General features: G+C 43.8%; 1 protein-coding gene across 3 annotated transcripts in view; it reads right to left on the reverse strand.

Moving 5' to 3' along the window:
* Window positions 1–12,477: 12,477 nt before the first annotated feature.
* CDH24 (cadherin 24) overlaps window positions 12,478–17,436 on the reverse strand; it is a 158,048-nt gene continuing 153,089 nt past the window's right edge. For 2 of the 3 annotated variants that reach the window (XM_075319361.1, XM_075319346.1), the window contains 3 exons: window positions 17,324–17,432; window positions 16,964–17,212; window positions 12,478–13,797 (listed from right to left, as the gene is read on the reverse strand). In XM_075319361.1, the coding sequence (XP_075175476.1) occupies window positions 13,280–13,797; window positions 16,964–17,212; window positions 17,324–17,432 (876 nt within the window). In that variant the 3' untranslated portion in view covers window positions 12,478–13,279. The remainder of the gene's footprint in view (window positions 13,798–16,963; window positions 17,213–17,323; window positions 17,433–17,436) is intronic. The other variant, XM_075319353.1, reaches the window with a different exon arrangement.

A 17,436-nucleotide genomic window follows, 5' to 3' on the forward strand; every position in this document is an offset into this window, starting at 1 on the left:
ACAAAGAGAAACCAAGGAAAAAATTGTGAAAAAATACCCCGCTGTAACTAAATAAAAGCATAGTGCATATAAACATAGGGTACTTAGTAAACACTGTTTTTGATCAAAAAAAGCATAAAGCTATCCCACCAACGCCAAGGTGTACCCAGTTGGGATAGTACCTACACTCTCTAATATTAAAACCTTACCATGGGTCTAAAATAGGCCTCAATGTGGCTAAGGGCTGAGAGCGACCGGGTCCCAACAGGACACACACAGTCAGGGGGATTCACAGAATGAAATGTCCAGCTCGCTGAGAAGGGGGCCACTCCCTGTTTGTACTGAATACAAAAAAACTACATAAAAACAAAAAAGTAAAAAAAAAAATCACAAGGAGGCCTAGATACAAATACATAAGGAAACTGAATTCCAGTAGCACATCGTTTGATGCATCAGTCTGAGAATGTGACTAGAGGTTTTGTGAGACAATAGGTGACCAGAATGAAGTAAATAATTCACTAATAAAACAATAGGTAAAGAACTCCACTGATACTTACATAATGTGCAGTTCACTCAGCAGAATGGATGACTTTTTTTTCCTGAAAAGTGCTCCTTTATTAAAAGCAGCAGACTCCTTTAAAGACCATGTGAGCTACTCAATTGTGTGAACATTTTTGGTTTTGTAGTGCTATGCACCTGCTACTACGGTAGATAGGGAAAATTTAATGAGCTTTTCCCTATTAACCCCTTCACCCCCGGCCACTAAAACACCCTAATGACCGGGCCATTTTTTGCAATTCTGACCAGTGTCACTTTGACAGGTTATAACTCTGGAACGCTTCAACGGATCCTGGCGATTCTGACATTGTTTTTTCGTGACATATTGTACTTCATGTCAGTTGTAAATTTAGGCCAATACTTTTTGCGTTTATTTGTGAAAATTTAGGAAATTGTGCGAAAATTTTGAAAATTTCGCAATTTTCAAACTTTGAAAATTTATGCCCATAAATCTGAGAGATATGTCACACAAAATAGTTACTAAATAACATTTCCCACTTGTCTACTTTACATCAGCGCAATTTTCGAAAGAAATTTTTTTTCGTTAGGAAGTTAGAAGGGGTCAAAGTTCATCAGCAATTTCTAATTTTTCCAACAAAATTTACAAAATAATTTTTTTTAGGGACCACATCACATTTAAAGTGACTTTGAAAGGTCGAGGTGACAGAAAATACCCAAAAGTGACCCCATTCTAAAAACTGCACCCCTCACACTGCTCAAAACCATATCCAAGAAGTTTATTAACCCTTTAGGTGCTTCACAGGAACCAAAGCAATGTGGCAGAAAAAAATGAAAATTTTACTTTTTAACACAAAAATGTTACTTTAGCCATAAAATTTTCATTTTTACAAGGGAGAAAAGAGAAAGTGCACCCTACAAGTTATTGTGCATTTTCTCTTGAGTACGCAGATACCTCATATGTGGTGGAAATCAAATGTTTGGGCACACGGCAGAGCTCGAAAGGGAAGGAGCGCCATTTGAATTTTTGAACGCAAAATTAGCTGCACTCATTAGCGGACATCATGTCAGCTTTGAACACCTGGGGGCTTCACAGAAGTTTATAACGTTGAGCCGTGAAAAGAAAAATTTTTTTTTTTACCACAAAACTGTTGCTTCAACTAGGTAGCTTTTTTTTCACAAGGGTATCGGGAAAAAATGCAACATAAAATGTATTGTCAATTTTCTCCTGAGTACGCAGATACCTCATATGTGGTGGAAATCAAATGTTTGGGCACATGGCAGAGCTCGAAAGGGAAGGAGCGCCATTTGAATTTTTGAACGCAAAATTAGCTGCACTCATTAGCGGACGCCATGTCAGGTTTGAAGACCCCCTGAGGTGCCTAAACAATGGAGCTCCCCCACAAGTGACCCCATTTTGAAAACTAGAGCCCTCAAATAATTTTTCTAGATGTTTGGTGAGCACTTTGAACCCCCTTGGGGCTTCACAGAAGTTTATAAAGTTGAGCTGTGAAAAGAATATTTTTTTTTTTACCACAAAACTGTTGCTTCAACTAAGTAGCTTTTTTTTCCACAAGGGTATCAGGAAAAAATACACCATGAAATTTATAGTGCATTTTTTTCCTGAGTACGACGATATCTCATATGTGGTGGAAAGTAATTGTTTGGGCGCATGGCGGGGGTCAGAAGAGAAGCACCATTTGACAGCAAAATTTGTTTGAATCATTAGCGGATACCATGTCACGTTTGGAGACCCCCTGAGGTGCCTAAACAGTGGAGCTCCCCCACAAGTGACCCCATTTTGGAAACTAGACCCCTCAAGGCGTTTATCTAGATGTTTAGTGAGCCCCAAGGGGCTCCACAGAAGTTGATAATGTTGAGCCATGAATACAATTTTCTTTTGTTTTACCACAGAACTGTTACTTGAACCAGATAGCTTTTTTTTTCACAAGGGTATCTGGAAAAAATGCACCATAAAACGTATTGTGCAATTTCTCCTGAGTACGCAGATACCTCACATGTGGTGGAAAGTAATTGTTGGGCACATGGCGTGGCGCAGAAGAGAAGGGCACCATTTGACAGCAAAATTGGTTGGAATCATTAGCGGATGCCATGTCACGTTTTTAGACCCCCCCTATGGTGCCTAAACAGTGGAGCTCCCCCACAAATTACCCCATTTTGGAACTAGACCCCTCAAGGAATTTATCTAGATGTTTAGTGAGCCCCTTGTACCCCCAGGGGCTCCACTGAAAGTTGATAACGTTGAACCGTGAAAATTATTTATTTTTCTTTTATTTTTTTTTAAATTTTTGCAGCAACAAGGTAGCTTTTTTTTTTCTTTTTACAATGGTATCAAGAAAAAATGCACCATAAAACGTATTGTGCAATTTTTCCCGAGTACGCAGATACCTCATATGTGGTGGAAATCAATTGTTTGGGCGCATGGCGGGGCTCAGAAGACAAGGAACGCCATTTGACTTTTCAAATGCACAGACGCAGTGCACTGATCGGCCGCTGCAGGAGGCACGGTCGGATGAGATACAAAAAGCACTGGGGATACAGAAAAAAAAAAAAAGTCACGCCAAAAATTGAGCAGGGATGCTGATCCGCGCTCAGCGGGACGCACGGACAGATGCGATACTTTTTTTTCCGTATCCCTGACGCTTTTTGTATCGCATCAGTCCGTGCGTCCCGCCGAGCGCTGATCAGGGATGCACATAACGGATCGGCATCCCTGCTCAATTTTTGGCGTGACTTTTTTTTCCGTATCCCCGATGATTTTTGTCACGCCAAAAATTGAGCAGGGATGCCGATCCGTTATGTGCATCCCTGATTAGCGCTCGGCGGGACGCACGGACTGATGCGATACAAAAAGCGTCGGGGATACGGGAAAAAAAGTCCCGCCGAAAACTGACCACGGATGCAGATACGTTATCTGCATTCCTGATCAGCGCTCGGCGGGACAAACGGACGCATGAGGTGTAAAAATGGACAGGGGATAGAGGAAAAAAAAGAAAAAAAAAAAAAAAAAAGTTATACTCACAGTACCCAGAGGATTAGCAGGAGGAACAGCTTTACAGGAGCAGCAGGCAGGAAGTTGGACAGATCAACAGAAGACCCAGGAAGAGGGACCCAGCGATGGAGGCAGATGTGATCGGCCGGTGAAGACAGGTAAGAGGACGTCGGGGGGACAGCAGAGGGGGAGGTGGACAGCAGAGGGGGAGGGGGAGAGCAGAGGGGGAGAGCAGAGGAGGAGGGAGATACCGGAGGAGCTGCAGAATAGAGATCACGGGGGAGGCCGGCAGATTGGGATGGCGGGGGGCAGATCGGGATGGCGGGGGGCAGATCGGGATGTCGGGGGGCAGATCGGGATGTCGGAGGACAGATCGGGATGTCGGGGGGCAGATCGGGATGTCGGGGGGGCAGATCGGGATGTCGGGGGGCAGATCGCAGGGGGGCACGGGCAGGGGCCATTACGGGAGCGCGCAGGAGCAATCAAAGGAGCGCGCAGGGGCTGCAAGGTGAGCACAATACTCACCGCTCCTGCTCCGTGACAGCAGCGGTGGCGTGGTACCACTAGTACCAGCCAGTGCTGCACGCTGCAGACATGTTGGGGGAGGGTCCCCAGACCAGCACAGGCCTGGGGAGGGCGACCACCAGCAAATCAAACCGCCCCACTGCACACTGATTGGAGCGATTGCACGTCATAGCACGATCGCTCCAAACAGTGCTGCAGGGGCTGGGGGCGGCATGTTTGAGATCCACCTATGATCTGCTGTACCTGCTACGGCATCTCATGGCCGGATCTCACAGTATCGCACTATTTCCGGCATTATTTTTACCGAAATCAGTGCGAAAGATGTGGTTGGCGGTTCAGATTTGAACAGCCAATCACATCGATCGTCGATGCGGGGTGGCGATGCCACCCCCCCTGGGGTGAAGCAAAGGTCCCCTGCTGTAAGAAACAGCAGGGAACATCATTTGAAAGCCGTTGCTATGGCCACGTCAATCAAATGAACTTTAGGCAGTAAAATTACGTCCCTGGTCGTTAAGTCACGTTAAAATAGGACGTAATTTTACTGCCCGCGGTCGTGAAGGGGTTAAAGGGGTTGTCCAGTCTAAAATGACAAGTCTGTATTAACTCTATGTGACTGCAGACTTGTGAATCCTCACATTGCACACGGTCAGTATTCCTGACCTGGTTACCTGACCACAAGAATGCAACATGCAGACTCCCAGCATGACCCCGAATAGATGGGGGCAGCCGCGCTCAATACTCTTGCCTTCAGTGAAGCTTCTCCCATGTAGTCGGATTCTTAGGTAACTGCCATTTCCGGCTTTGACACAGGAGAATCCTCACAGCGTGTAATGTGAGGAATTACAAGTCTGCAGTCACATAGAGTTACTAAAGACTTGTAATTTTAGACCGGACAACCCCTTTAATCAAGAATTTAACTGAAGATAAGACTGCTGTCTTGCAAAACTGCTTTTCTGTTCAGCAGTTTCTGAGTGATCCTACTCTGCTCTATACTATGTTTCCAGAAGTGATAACCAGAAGTGATCAGCATGCTGATAAAAGTTGTCACCCAGCATTGAACAGACCATGACATCTTAAGTATAAATGTAAAGGCAGCTTATGTAATGTTTTTATGGCTCCAAAGCATCTAAAAAAAAAAAAAAAATGAATCCATTGTTTTCCATCTGACCTGGCTTCTTGCTAACATACAAATAGTAGAGGAGAGGACAAATGGAATAAAGTACAAGAATATGACTGCAGTTTCTGGCTCCATACAGGGTCGCATGTAGTCTAAGATCATGGCTATACGTAGGTCTGTATTGGAGCAGTACACCCCAAACAGTGGGATATTTTGCAATCAAAAAGCTGCATAATTTTTTTTTATTTATTGTAGATACAATCAGGAATAGATGATTATAAAATGCCAAAAAACATTTTAAAGGGGTTTTCCAATTCGGTAAAAAATACTGTTAATCTAATACATAAAGCTGAGTGTATGTGTGTATGTATGTGTGTATGTCCGCTAAAGGCATCCGCACCGTCGCATTTACAATCACGAAATTTTGCACAGACACTCCATGTGACTCAGGGAACGTCATAGACTATGTTTGGGCGGAAAAATGTAACCCCGCGCTTTACAGTTACTCTCCAAAAATCCTGCCTCCATTAAACTGAATGGAGCTGGGAGCTGCAGGCTATTAATAGCAACGGTCAGTGGTTGCTATAGGAACAAAATAAACTGTTAGTATAAGAAGCTTATGTGTCAGGTAATATGATGTCGGTGGTTAGACAGATAGACAGAAAAAGACAGACAGACAGAGACAGACGGGGAAAGAGACATCCCTGGAAAGAGACATCCCTGGAAAGAGACATCCCTGGAAAGAGACAGCTGGGCAAAGAGACAGCTGGGCAAAGAGACAGCCGGGCAAAGAGACAGACCTGGAAAGAGACAGACCTGGAAAGAGACAGACCTGGAAAGAGACAGACGGGGAAAGAGACAGACGGGGAAAGAGACAGATGGGGAAAGAGACAGACGGGGAAAGAGACAGACAGAAAGATGCACACATAGAGACAGACACAGAGCTAGAGAGAGACAGACATATACAGAGATTGAGACAGATAGACTGATAAAAATACAGACAGCGAGATAGAAACAGACAGACAGAGACATAGACACAGACAGACAAGGAAAGAGACAGACAGAGAGACAGACAGACAGCAACACACAGACAGAGACTGGGAGAGAGACAGTTACTATCCCAGGCAACGCCCGGGTACTACAGCTAGGAAATAAATACAAGCAATAATGGTTAGAATTATTCAAACAAAAGAACAGCAGCATGTGTCATTTACCAGTCAGCACTGTTCTGCACAACTGTGGCCTTCGATCATCGTCTATTCAATCTGTATTGCAGAACAGGGCAAGTGCTCTTCTCTCCACCCCACATACTGGAGCCAGCCTATGTGTGCTGCGACTGCACATGTGGATGCCAAATCACTGCCATCAAACAGCAGGTAAGTGATAATGTACGGGACACAGCTAGCATGTGGAAGAAGGTGCTCTAGTCATATTAGACCAAAGTAGAATTTTTAGGGCTAAATAAAAAACATTATTTGTTGTGAATAACTAATACTTTATGTTACCTGAGAACACCATCCCCACCGCAAAACATGGTGGTAGCAGCATGCTGTGGAGATGCTTTTCTTCAGCAGGAACAAGGATGCTGGTCAGAGTTGATGGGAAATCGGATGGAGCTAAATAAAAGACAATCCTGGAGGAAAGCCTGTTAGAGGCTGCAAAAGACTTGAGACCAGGGCATAGGTTCACCTTCCAGCAGGACAATGACCATAAACATACGGCCAGAGCTACAATGGAATGGTTTTGAGCAATGCATATTCATGGGTGTGGATAGCCCAGTCACAGTAAAGACCTAAATCCCATTGACAATTTGTGGGAAGACGGTTTTCTACGGTATGTATCATTTCCTTTACACTTCACAAGTACTTGTTACTTAAGGTTGGTATATCACATAAAATCTCAATAAAACACATTTAAGTTTGTTGGTGTAATGTGAAAAAATGTGTAAAAGTTCACAAATACTTTCAAGGCACTGTATTCCAATTATGCTTTGCCACCATTAAAATGAATGATTTACTTTTGTCTATAGTGTAAAGTTAAGGATCATTTAGTATTCATACAGTATACTAATATTACCATACCAATACATCCTTACATTATGTACTTCTTATCATACCTCTGTTTTGAAGACACAGGAAAACCAATTAATGAGTTGGAAAAAAAAGCATAGCTTTTATGTGAAAATCCAATAGACTGATAATTTCACTTTCCTACAATCTTATATAAAACACACAGAACTAACTAGCAGCTTAAGTCTCAACTCAGTATTCCACCCACACATATGTTTATCAGTCCCAAAAGAATATGTCCTGTCCAGAAGTACTAAAGGAGGGAGGAGAGAGATCGGTAGTGCAGGGAGGGATGCAGCTCCAGAAAACTGAGAATTGTAAGATGGAACTAATGTCATAAAGTGTGCGCCATTCAAAATACATGTACATAAACCATGAGATGGCATAAGAGAGAAGTATATGCTTACTTAGTTCTACTATTACCCGGCAAGTCTAGTGTTGTTAAAGAGGTGGTTCACTACTCTCCTTTAGTGGCCACATCTCTGTAAAACTGATAGGGAAGTTTTTTTTTCTTACTACCTTGTTTAGCCAATTTTGCCTGTGAGCGGCGCTATTGCGGTCCGCTCATCCCCATGATGTGACCCTTGTGCTCTGTGACCTTTAAGATCTGGTGATGACACGTCAACCTCCAGTTAGCCCGACATCACCGAGTCCAGCCGCAGTCTTCCTGAGTGACTGGGCTGTGGGCGGCGTTTCCCCACTCATCATAGCCCAGCATCACAGCCCAGTATCGCTCCTGCTTGCGGCACTCTGCACTCAGGAAGACTGGGGCCAGCCGCAGTGATGTCAGGTCAGTTGGAAGTTGACGTGACATCACCATATCTCAGAGATCACAGAGCCCTGGGGGTCACTTCATGGGGATGAGTGGACCGCGGTAGCGCCGCTCAGAGGCAGAATTGGCTAAGCAAGGTATTTAGAAATAGCCTTCCCTATCAGTTTTACAGGGATGTGTCCACTATTGCAGAGTAGTGAACCACCCCGTTAAGTTACTGGGATGGAAAAGATTATTCCTGCAGAAATACAAAGCCGCCATTTAGGAAATATCTTTCATTTAGCTATAATTCCAGTTATATTCACTATTGGCGATTGATCATTAAAGGTAAATACATTGCACAATAACTGTAATCAGTAACTAAAGGCCGCTTTACATGGTACGACATCGCTAAAGCGATCTCGTTAGGGTCACGGAATTTGTGATGCACATCCGGCCGCTTTAGCGATGTTGTGTGTGACACCTATGAGTGATTTTGAATCGTCGCAAAAATGTTAAAAATCGCTCATCGGTGACATCCCCCCTAATCTCGATTATCGTTGCTGCTGCTTGGATGATGTTGTTCGTCGTTCCCGCGGCAGGATACATCGCTATGTGTGACACCGCAAGAACGAGGAACCTCACCTTGCCTGCGGCCGCCGCCAATGCGGAAGGAAGGAGGTGGGTGGGATGTTCCGGCCGCTCATCTCCGCCCCTCTGCTTTGATTGGGTGGCCGCTTAGTGACGTCGCTGTGACGGCGCATGGACCGCCCCCTTAGAAAGGAGGTGGTTCGCCGGTCACAGCGACATCGCTAGGCAGGTAAGTAGTGTGACGGGTCCGCGCGATTTTGAGCGCCACGGGCAACAATTTGCCTGTGTCGCACAAACGATGGGGGTGGGTATGCACGCTAGCGATATCGGTAATGATATGGCAGCGTGTAAAGCGGCCTTCACTCAGTAGACAAATGACCCATAGTAGAGATCAGATGGGATCTCAATTATGGTCCTGCATTCTGCTACCCAGGACAGATGAGTCTGGTACTTGATTCTTATTCCAGACTTTTTTATGACCCTTCAAGATAATGGTAAGAATACAATTCTTCTGGAAGGAGAAGTCCATGCCTCATTTTACACCACCTAATTTTAAAGAGGAAGTTTCTGAAGTACACAGCTCTATACTCCACAATCACAGTTTCTTTACATTCTATATATTTTAGGAAAGTAAAATATTACAAGATTCTGGAGTCCAATGTTTTGTCACAGCTGATCATGGGGGTCTCAAAAGTAGGGTAACCTGCAATTTGTAGATTTTCATTGGACCTTTGAACAAAAAGGATTACATGAAGCGAGCAACCCATTTCAGACATTGTCCGCCTTTGACAGTCCCTATTGTATGAAGAATCTGCCACTGAGATGCTTACCATTGAATGTCCACCGAATGTGTAAGCTATTGAAAAGGGTTTATACTAACATAGGATTGCTACCTCCAACATGTGCCACTAGAGACCCTATTCTCTTTGGATATATTATTTCCCATAGAGCATTAAATGGTCTTTAAACTTGGTGCTTTCCTCAACTGGCGAGCACAGTACCAAACTTTTTTTTTACTTATTAATGTGATATACACCTTAAATTGCTGTTGGCCAGATACTCATTTTGATGGCAGCAATTCCTCTAGACTCTCATGTCCCATACACATTCATCTTGCCGAGCATACATGTGTTCTCAATGGAGCAGCACAGGGGCTCAAGAGCTAAGGTGCCCCATTTCTATCTCCAAAGCAGGTGGCATTGTGCATTATGAAAAACTCTTGAGCTTCAAGGGGCCCAAATATTGATCTTGCACAGGGGCTTTCATCTGTGTCCTCCAGTGATGGAGAGTGTCGTAGTAAGACATCTCTGCCTGCAGCTTGTTTTTAGTGAAAAGAAAAGGATTGGCCATGTTGAGCTCCAATAAGATGGACCCTTGTCAGTCAGGGAATATCCTCATACACATAAGATGGATGGCTGATCCCACTGAAATTATCGGATTTAGGCAAACATTCTTCTAATGTGTATAGCCACCTATAACCTATAGTTGTAAGCTAGGTAGCAGAAACAAGCAGTGAGGATTCAGAACAGACATGGCCAATAGTTCTTTTAGGCTATTAACAATATATTTGGGAATTGCACATATTGAAATTTCTTAATAATGTAGTCACCTCCAAAAGAGGTGAAACACTTTAAAAGTGTAGTTTTGGCTTCACGTTTTTAATAACATCTTGAATATTTTAGTGCTTTGAGGTGATTGCAGCAGTGTATAAAATCTGCATTTTATGCCGGGAGTTTATTATTGCTATGATATTTCTTTTCCCTTTTTTCTTTGCAGATACTGTAAAAAGAATAACTTTAGCAGTAAAATAAAATGTCTCCTGACAGTTTCTCCTCTACCTCCAGATTAATTACACATGCAGATTAATCATACTGGTATCTGAAAAGAAAATATAAATGAATAATAGGTTGAGGTAGCATTCCTGTATCCAGTACTGAGGACCTCAACCATTTTCCTTAATGCATAAGTGCTGACAAAACATGTCATCACTCCTTGTGTGGACCAGTGGGTGACTGGCCTGGTCTCCACACAATTGAGGAATCCCAGTATAGTTACTTGCCGAGTGCTCTATCATGTCATCACTCTTTGTGTGGACCAGTGGGTGAATAGCCTGGTGTCCACCCAAGCGCGGATTCTCAGTATAGTTACTTGCTGACTGGTCTCCAATGTCATCACTCTTTGTTTGATCCAGTGGGTTGAGAATAGCCTGGTCTCCACAGGAGCATAGATTCCCAGTATAGTCACTTGCTGACTAATCTACCATGTCATCACTCTTTGTGTGGACCAGTGGGTGAATAGCCTGGTCTCCATAGGAGCGAGGAATCCCAGTTTAGTCACTTGCTGATTAATCTACCATGTCATCACTCCTTCTGTGGACCAGTGGGTGAATAGCCTGGTGTCCACCCAAGCGCGGATTCTCAGTATAGTTACTTGCTGACTGGTCTCCAATGTCATCACTCTTTGTTTGATCCAGTGGGTTGAGAATAGCCTGGTCTCCACAGGAGCATAGATTCCCAGTATAGTCACTTGCTGACTAATCTACCATGTCATCACTCTTTGTGTGGACCAGTGGGTGAATAGCCTGGTCTCCATAGGAGCGAGGAATCCCAGTTTAGTCACTTGCTGATTAATCTACCATGTCATCACTCCTTCTGTGGACCAGTGGGTGACTAGCCTGGTGTCTACCCGAGCGCGGATTCCCAGTATAGTCACTTGCTGACTGATCTACCATGTCATCACTCCTTGTGTGGACCAGTGAGTGACTAGCTTGAGCGTGGATTTCCAGTATAGTTACTTGCTGACTGGTCTACCATGCCACCATTCTTTGCGTGGACCAGTAGGTGAATAGCCTGGTCTCCACAGGAGTAAGGAATCCCAGTATAGTCACTTGCTGACTGATCTACCATGTCATCATTCCTCGTGTGGACCAGTGGGTGACTAGCCTGGTCTTTTGTGGAGCGTGGATTCCCAGTATAGTCACTTGCTGACTAATCTACCATGTCATCACTCCTTGTGTGGACCAGTGGGTGACTAGCCTGGTGTCCACCCGAGTGCGGATTCCCAGTATAGTTACTTGCTGACTGGTCTATCATGTCATCACTCTATGTGTGGACCAGTAGGTGAATAGCCTGGTCTCTATAGAAGCGAGGAATACCAGTATAGACACTTGCTGATTGATCTACCATGTCATCACTCCTTTTGTGGACCAGTGGGTTACTAGCCTGGTCTTCACAGGAGCGCGGATTACCAATATAGTCAATAGTTGACTGGTCTACCATGTCATCACTCCTTGTGTGGACCAGTGGGTAACTAGCCTGGTCTACAAAGAAGAATGGAATCCCAGTATAGTCACTTGCTGACTGGTCTACCTGATGCGGCTCAGTTAAAGCCTCAGCATAGTACCCACACTGCTACACAGATCCTGAAAAGATCGGGACTCCCTAATGGATAATTACAATAAAGGTTTGCTTGGTAGTAAAATGAATGTTAGTCATTACAACTCTATATCAGTCATGTGTAATGTGCATACACTTGTCTTTACATTTCTTACTCTTTAGGCTAATTTGCATAGCATAGCTGCTGATTTTAATGAGTCGTTTCCTTATAAAATTCCCTGGTCACTTAAAATCTTGCAAAGTAAGAACATATTGTCGTGGTCACCAGATTGCAGGGACTGTATCCTCATAGTTCTTGTAGTACACAAAAAATATACCGTATTTTCCAGCGCTGAATAAAACAAGTAATGCAATAGTTTTTGACAAAGCTTTAGCTTCGATTCTCCACAGATGCTTTTGAAGAAATCTCTAATAATTCTTTGTTCTTGCTATCAAAGATAGAGCACATACTCTTACTTTCCGAACGTAACACATCTAAAGACTTATGACTTATTCATCCAAGACAGCCTGGATTTACTGAAGAAGATCATGTCAGACACTTTTATTTGATTTCTTTCACTGTAACTAAAGTGACAATGCATGAGGGAGCACAAACAACTGGTTCACACATGGAATGATTTAGGACTAAAATCAATTATGCCTCGGTGAATATTGTCTTGGTTAAAGCCGACTTTTCAAACTCAATATTATAAGCAATTCGGCAATGTAAACTCGGAGAGTACAAAACTTTACGTGCACATTCACTCGGTAGGCCAGCCACTTTGTGTGCTGAACCAATATTTATTACAATGCAGCCTATCCAGACACGGAACAAATGACAGCTGTTGTAAAAAAGAAAGAATTAATAGGCAAAATAAATTAACCGAAGATGTATTTGCAGCTATGAACACAAACATATTCACAGTGTTGGTAAAACAGACACACATAGGATTTGCACTCGCACATACAGTATTATACGCCCTGACATAACACTTTGCTCAGTGAAGCTTTTTATTTGGAAAATAAAATGTCTGCTTTCCACAAATGGCACGTTTGACTATGTCTGAGACACCCGCAGCAAGCGGTGGGAAGACTGGAATTGAATGCAATTCTGTAAACACAATACCTCTAGGAACTTTTAATGTCTGCATGACCTTCATGCCAGAACCAAGATGGACTCTGGTAACAAAACGGTTAATCCGTGGTTCCCTTTCGGTGAGTCTTTCTGGAGAGGAAAGGAATTCACTTGTGATTTTCTAAGCCTCTTTGCTGACAGGAGAAAAATAATGATCATTCAGCAGGTCACTCACAAGAAAAAAGTAAACAATCATTTGGCAAAGAGTTTTATTCTTCTGTAGTAGAGTTTCTTCTTTTCGCTCCATAGATTTCTGCTAGTGTCCTGAAATGGGGACCCCATTCCCATATATCTTCACTCAGGAGTTCTTCCTCTCCTACACCTCCGGAGCTGCTGGTCAAAGAGCTGAGTGACCCAGCTGAGGAACCTCCACCCTCAAAACCATAAACCTGGATGGAATCATAAGGTGGTGCCACAGGGTCTCTTTCTGCTTCTTTCAACCGGAGGGCCAAAAATCGTTGCACATCAACAGGGGCAGTTTGAGGTGAACGTGGCGCTGGGTGGTGGGGAACTCGAGGGAGAACATCCATTCGAGGTGGATGGAAAAAGCCTCCAGTGAGACCAGTCTGTGCAGGCTGCAATGCTGACATGTCAAAAGCTTGAGTGTCTTGCTCTCCACCACCTTCATCATCATAAGTAATGATATTCTCTCTGATATCTTCATCCTCACACAGAGACAGAGGTGATGGCTTGTGTCTTCGCTGCAAGTAAAAAAGGGACACCAGGGCTGATGTGGAAGATGAGGAAGATATAAAGATGAGAGATGTATCAAATTTTTTTTTAGGTTTTCAGTAAAAGGTAGAAAAAGCGAAAAAAATGTGAAAAGAGAACAGAAGGATTATTATGTTACTATCAGGAAAGAGACATCAGAAACTTTATAAGTGACAGGTTTGGTAATTTTACAAGGTTAAGGAATTAAAGGGAACCAATCATCAGGATTTTCGTATATAAGCTAAAGCCAGTGCTATACTGGCACTATCAGGCTGATTCTATACATACCTTTAGTGGTCAACTCAGATGTTTAGCCTTTCAAATCCAACAAAGTGAAGTTTAAAACTTTGTCAGCTTCTTGATTGACAATTGCACTGAAGCAGAAAATAACCGGGCGGGTATTCATCTGGATTCTCGCCCCCCCCCCTCCCCGCCCCGCAGCCTGTTCCTCCCTCTCTCTGGCTCTATGCTAATTTTACTATTCATTAAGATGGCGTCGGAGTTGGCACCTGCGCTTAGCGCTTATCTCCGGCGCCATCTTTGTGAATATCATGTTACCCCATGCGCGGGAGCGCGCATGGTCACAAGAGAAGGGGAGAACAGGTGATCGGAGGACACCCACCAGGACACCTGCCAGCGCCAGGTTGAAGAAGACAGAAGGCAGAAGACCAGGATCGTGGAGGGGTGAGAGGGAGTAATAAAGATGGACTCCCTAAGTGTGTCTGTGTATTTATTTCTAATAAAGTGTCTGTGTATTTATTTCTAATAAACAATTTTTTCTCTGTGTGGTGTCTTTTTTTTAACCCTTTATTTGAGATTCTTAATGGCCGGGTCAAACAAAGAATCTCTGGCTTAATACCACCTGGTAAAACGAAGCTGGTATTAACCCCTTATTACCCAGCGTGCCACCCAGCACCAGGGTCGCTGAAAGAGTTGGATACAGCGTCAGAAGATGTCGCTTCTATGGAAGCGCCATTTTCTGGGGTGACAGCAGAGTGTAATTCGCAGCAGGGGGCCCAGAAAGCTTGGGCCACCCTGCGCTGTGGATTCCAGTCCCCAGCTACTTTGTTGTACCTGGCTGGACACAAAAATTGTGCGGAGCCCACGTAATTTTTTTAAAAATTATTTCATGAAATACGGTAATTAAAAAAAGGGCTTCCCTATATTTTTGATTCCCAGCCAGGTACAAATAGGCAGCTGGGGGTTGGGGGCAGCCCATACCTGCCTGCTGTACCTGGCTAGCATACAAAAATATGGTGAAGACCACGCTATTTTTTTTTTTAGTTTTTTGGCAAAAAAAAACTTTAAAAAAAAGGGCTTCCCTGAATTTTCCATTGCCAGTGAAGGTAACAGCAAGCAGTGGGGGTTAACAGCCAGTAGCTGCTTGGATTACCCTTAGCTAGCAATGGAAAATGCAGTGGGAGCGCACACATTTTTTTTTACCTCCTAACCCTAGGGTTATGTGTTTGGAGTTTTTTTTTTATTTTTTAATGATTTAAAAAAAAAAAATTGACATGGGCTTCGCCATATTTTTGTATGCCAGCCAGGTACAGCAGGCAGGTACAGGCTGCCCCCAAACCCCAGCTGCCTAGTTGTACCCGGCTGGGAACCAAAAATATAGGGAAGCCCTTTTTGCGAATTGCACTCCGCAGCCGCCCCAGAAAATATCGCTTTCATAGAAGCGTTATCTTCTGGCGCTGTATCCAACTCTTCTAGCGGCCCTGGTGCCAGATGGCACGCTGGGTAATAAGGGGTTAATACCAGCTTTGTTTTACCAGGTGGTATTAAGCCAGAGATTCTTAATGTCAGGCAAAATTTGATCCGGCCATTAAGAATCTGAAATAAAAGGTTAAAAAAAGACATCACACAGAGAAAAAATACTTTATTAGAAATAAATACACAGACACACTTAGGGACTCCATCTTTATTACTCCCTCTCATCCCTCCACGATCCTGGTCTTCTGTCTTCTTCAACCTGGCGCTGGCAGGTGTCCTGGCGCTGGCACGGTGTCCTTCGATCAGCTGTTCTCCCTTTCTGTTTTGACCGCGCGCGCTCCCGCGGTCACAAGAGAGCAGAAGATGCGAGGGTGCTTGCACCGCCCTCTCAGTCGGAAGAATAGAATAGCAGGGCGTAACACTATATTCACAAAGATGGCGCCGGAGATGAGCGCTATGAGCAGGCACCAACTCCGACGCCTTCTTAATGAATAGTAAAATTAGCATAGAGCCAGAGAGAGGGAGGAACAGGCTGCGGGGCGGGGAGGGGGGGGGGGCGAGAATCCAGATGAATACCCGCCCGGTTATTATCTACTCCGGTGAGTTGACAATCAAAAAGCTGACAAATTTTTAAACTTCACTTTCTTGGATTTGAAAGGCTAAACATCCAAGCTGACCACTAATGGTATGTATAGAATCAGCCTGATAGTTCCAGTACAGCACTGGCTTTACCTTATATCCGAAATCCTGATGATTGGTTCACTTTAAAAGAAAACATGTATATATAATAATGTGCGCCTCCATATTCACACAATACTTTATAACTATCGTCACTACAGTTAATAAGAAAAGTCAAAGGGGTTGTCCACTACTTAGCAAACCCCTTCTAATTCCATATGTTTGTCCCATTAAAGTAAAAAAAGCTTATACTCGCCTACGCTGCCGATGCGGTTCCAGCGGTGCAAGCACTCACGCTCATGGGGCTCATGTGAAGTTGTGATGTTGCGCGAACCCCACGCCCAATCACCCCCGACTTCCCTCTCCCCATCTACAGACGTATAAGTAATCAACAGAAAGTGAGAGGCAGCCGGGGAGAGAGTGATTGGGCGCATGGCTGGTGTGACATCATAACCTCTTTGTAAGACCTAAGAAGGTGAGCGCCGACACCACTGAAATTGCACGGGCATCGGAAAGAAGTATAAGCTTTTTTATTTTAATGGGGCCAAGCTTGGCAAATGAGAAGGGGTTGAAGGGGTTCTCCAAGTAGTGGACAAGCCCTTTAACTTCTGTAACTTCTGTAGTGATGTTTTGGTTTTTTTTTATGAAAAATCTTTGTATTTTTGTACCTTTATTGGGTGGGTCATCTGATAAACATACATTAGAATAAGCTGAATATGTCTTTGAATAATAGCTTACAAGCATTGAGTCGTTGCTAACAAAAGATGAAAAGACAACTGTATATTTACCTAGAAGGCTAAAAGCACAAGCCAATATAGCCAGTAAAGCAGGAGTACTGAGTCCAGCAGCTGATCCAGTAGTCATATGGCAGGTCAGGACAGCCCCACCTGCCTCACAGTGACACAGAGAGACTGTCAGAGTGTCGGTACTGCTAAGAGGAGGATGCCCACTGTCTGTAATCTCTATAGGCACTAAGAATATATCTCTCTGTGACTTCCAAAATCCACTATGTTTCACTAGAAGTGATGCACTTCCATCTAGAAATGAGACATGAAAAGAAAATTGTTCATCCATTATACTGATGCACTTCTATTTTCCATTCATCGTCAATATGGATTTTATGGGGAGCTGGCAACAAGTAACTACACCTTTGTTGTCTTGAAGAGTGAAGTTCCCATCAGATGCAGCATTGGGGCTTTGAATATGAAAAACACCATTTTCAATGTCAGCATCTTTCACCCTGACCGTCTGGATGACCTGC

Source organism: Anomaloglossus baeobatrachus, chromosome 1 (assembly GCF_048569485.1).
Source record: "Anomaloglossus baeobatrachus isolate aAnoBae1 chromosome 1, aAnoBae1.hap1, whole genome shotgun sequence".
Classification (NCBI taxonomy): domain Eukaryota; kingdom Metazoa; phylum Chordata; class Amphibia; order Anura; family Aromobatidae; genus Anomaloglossus; species Anomaloglossus baeobatrachus.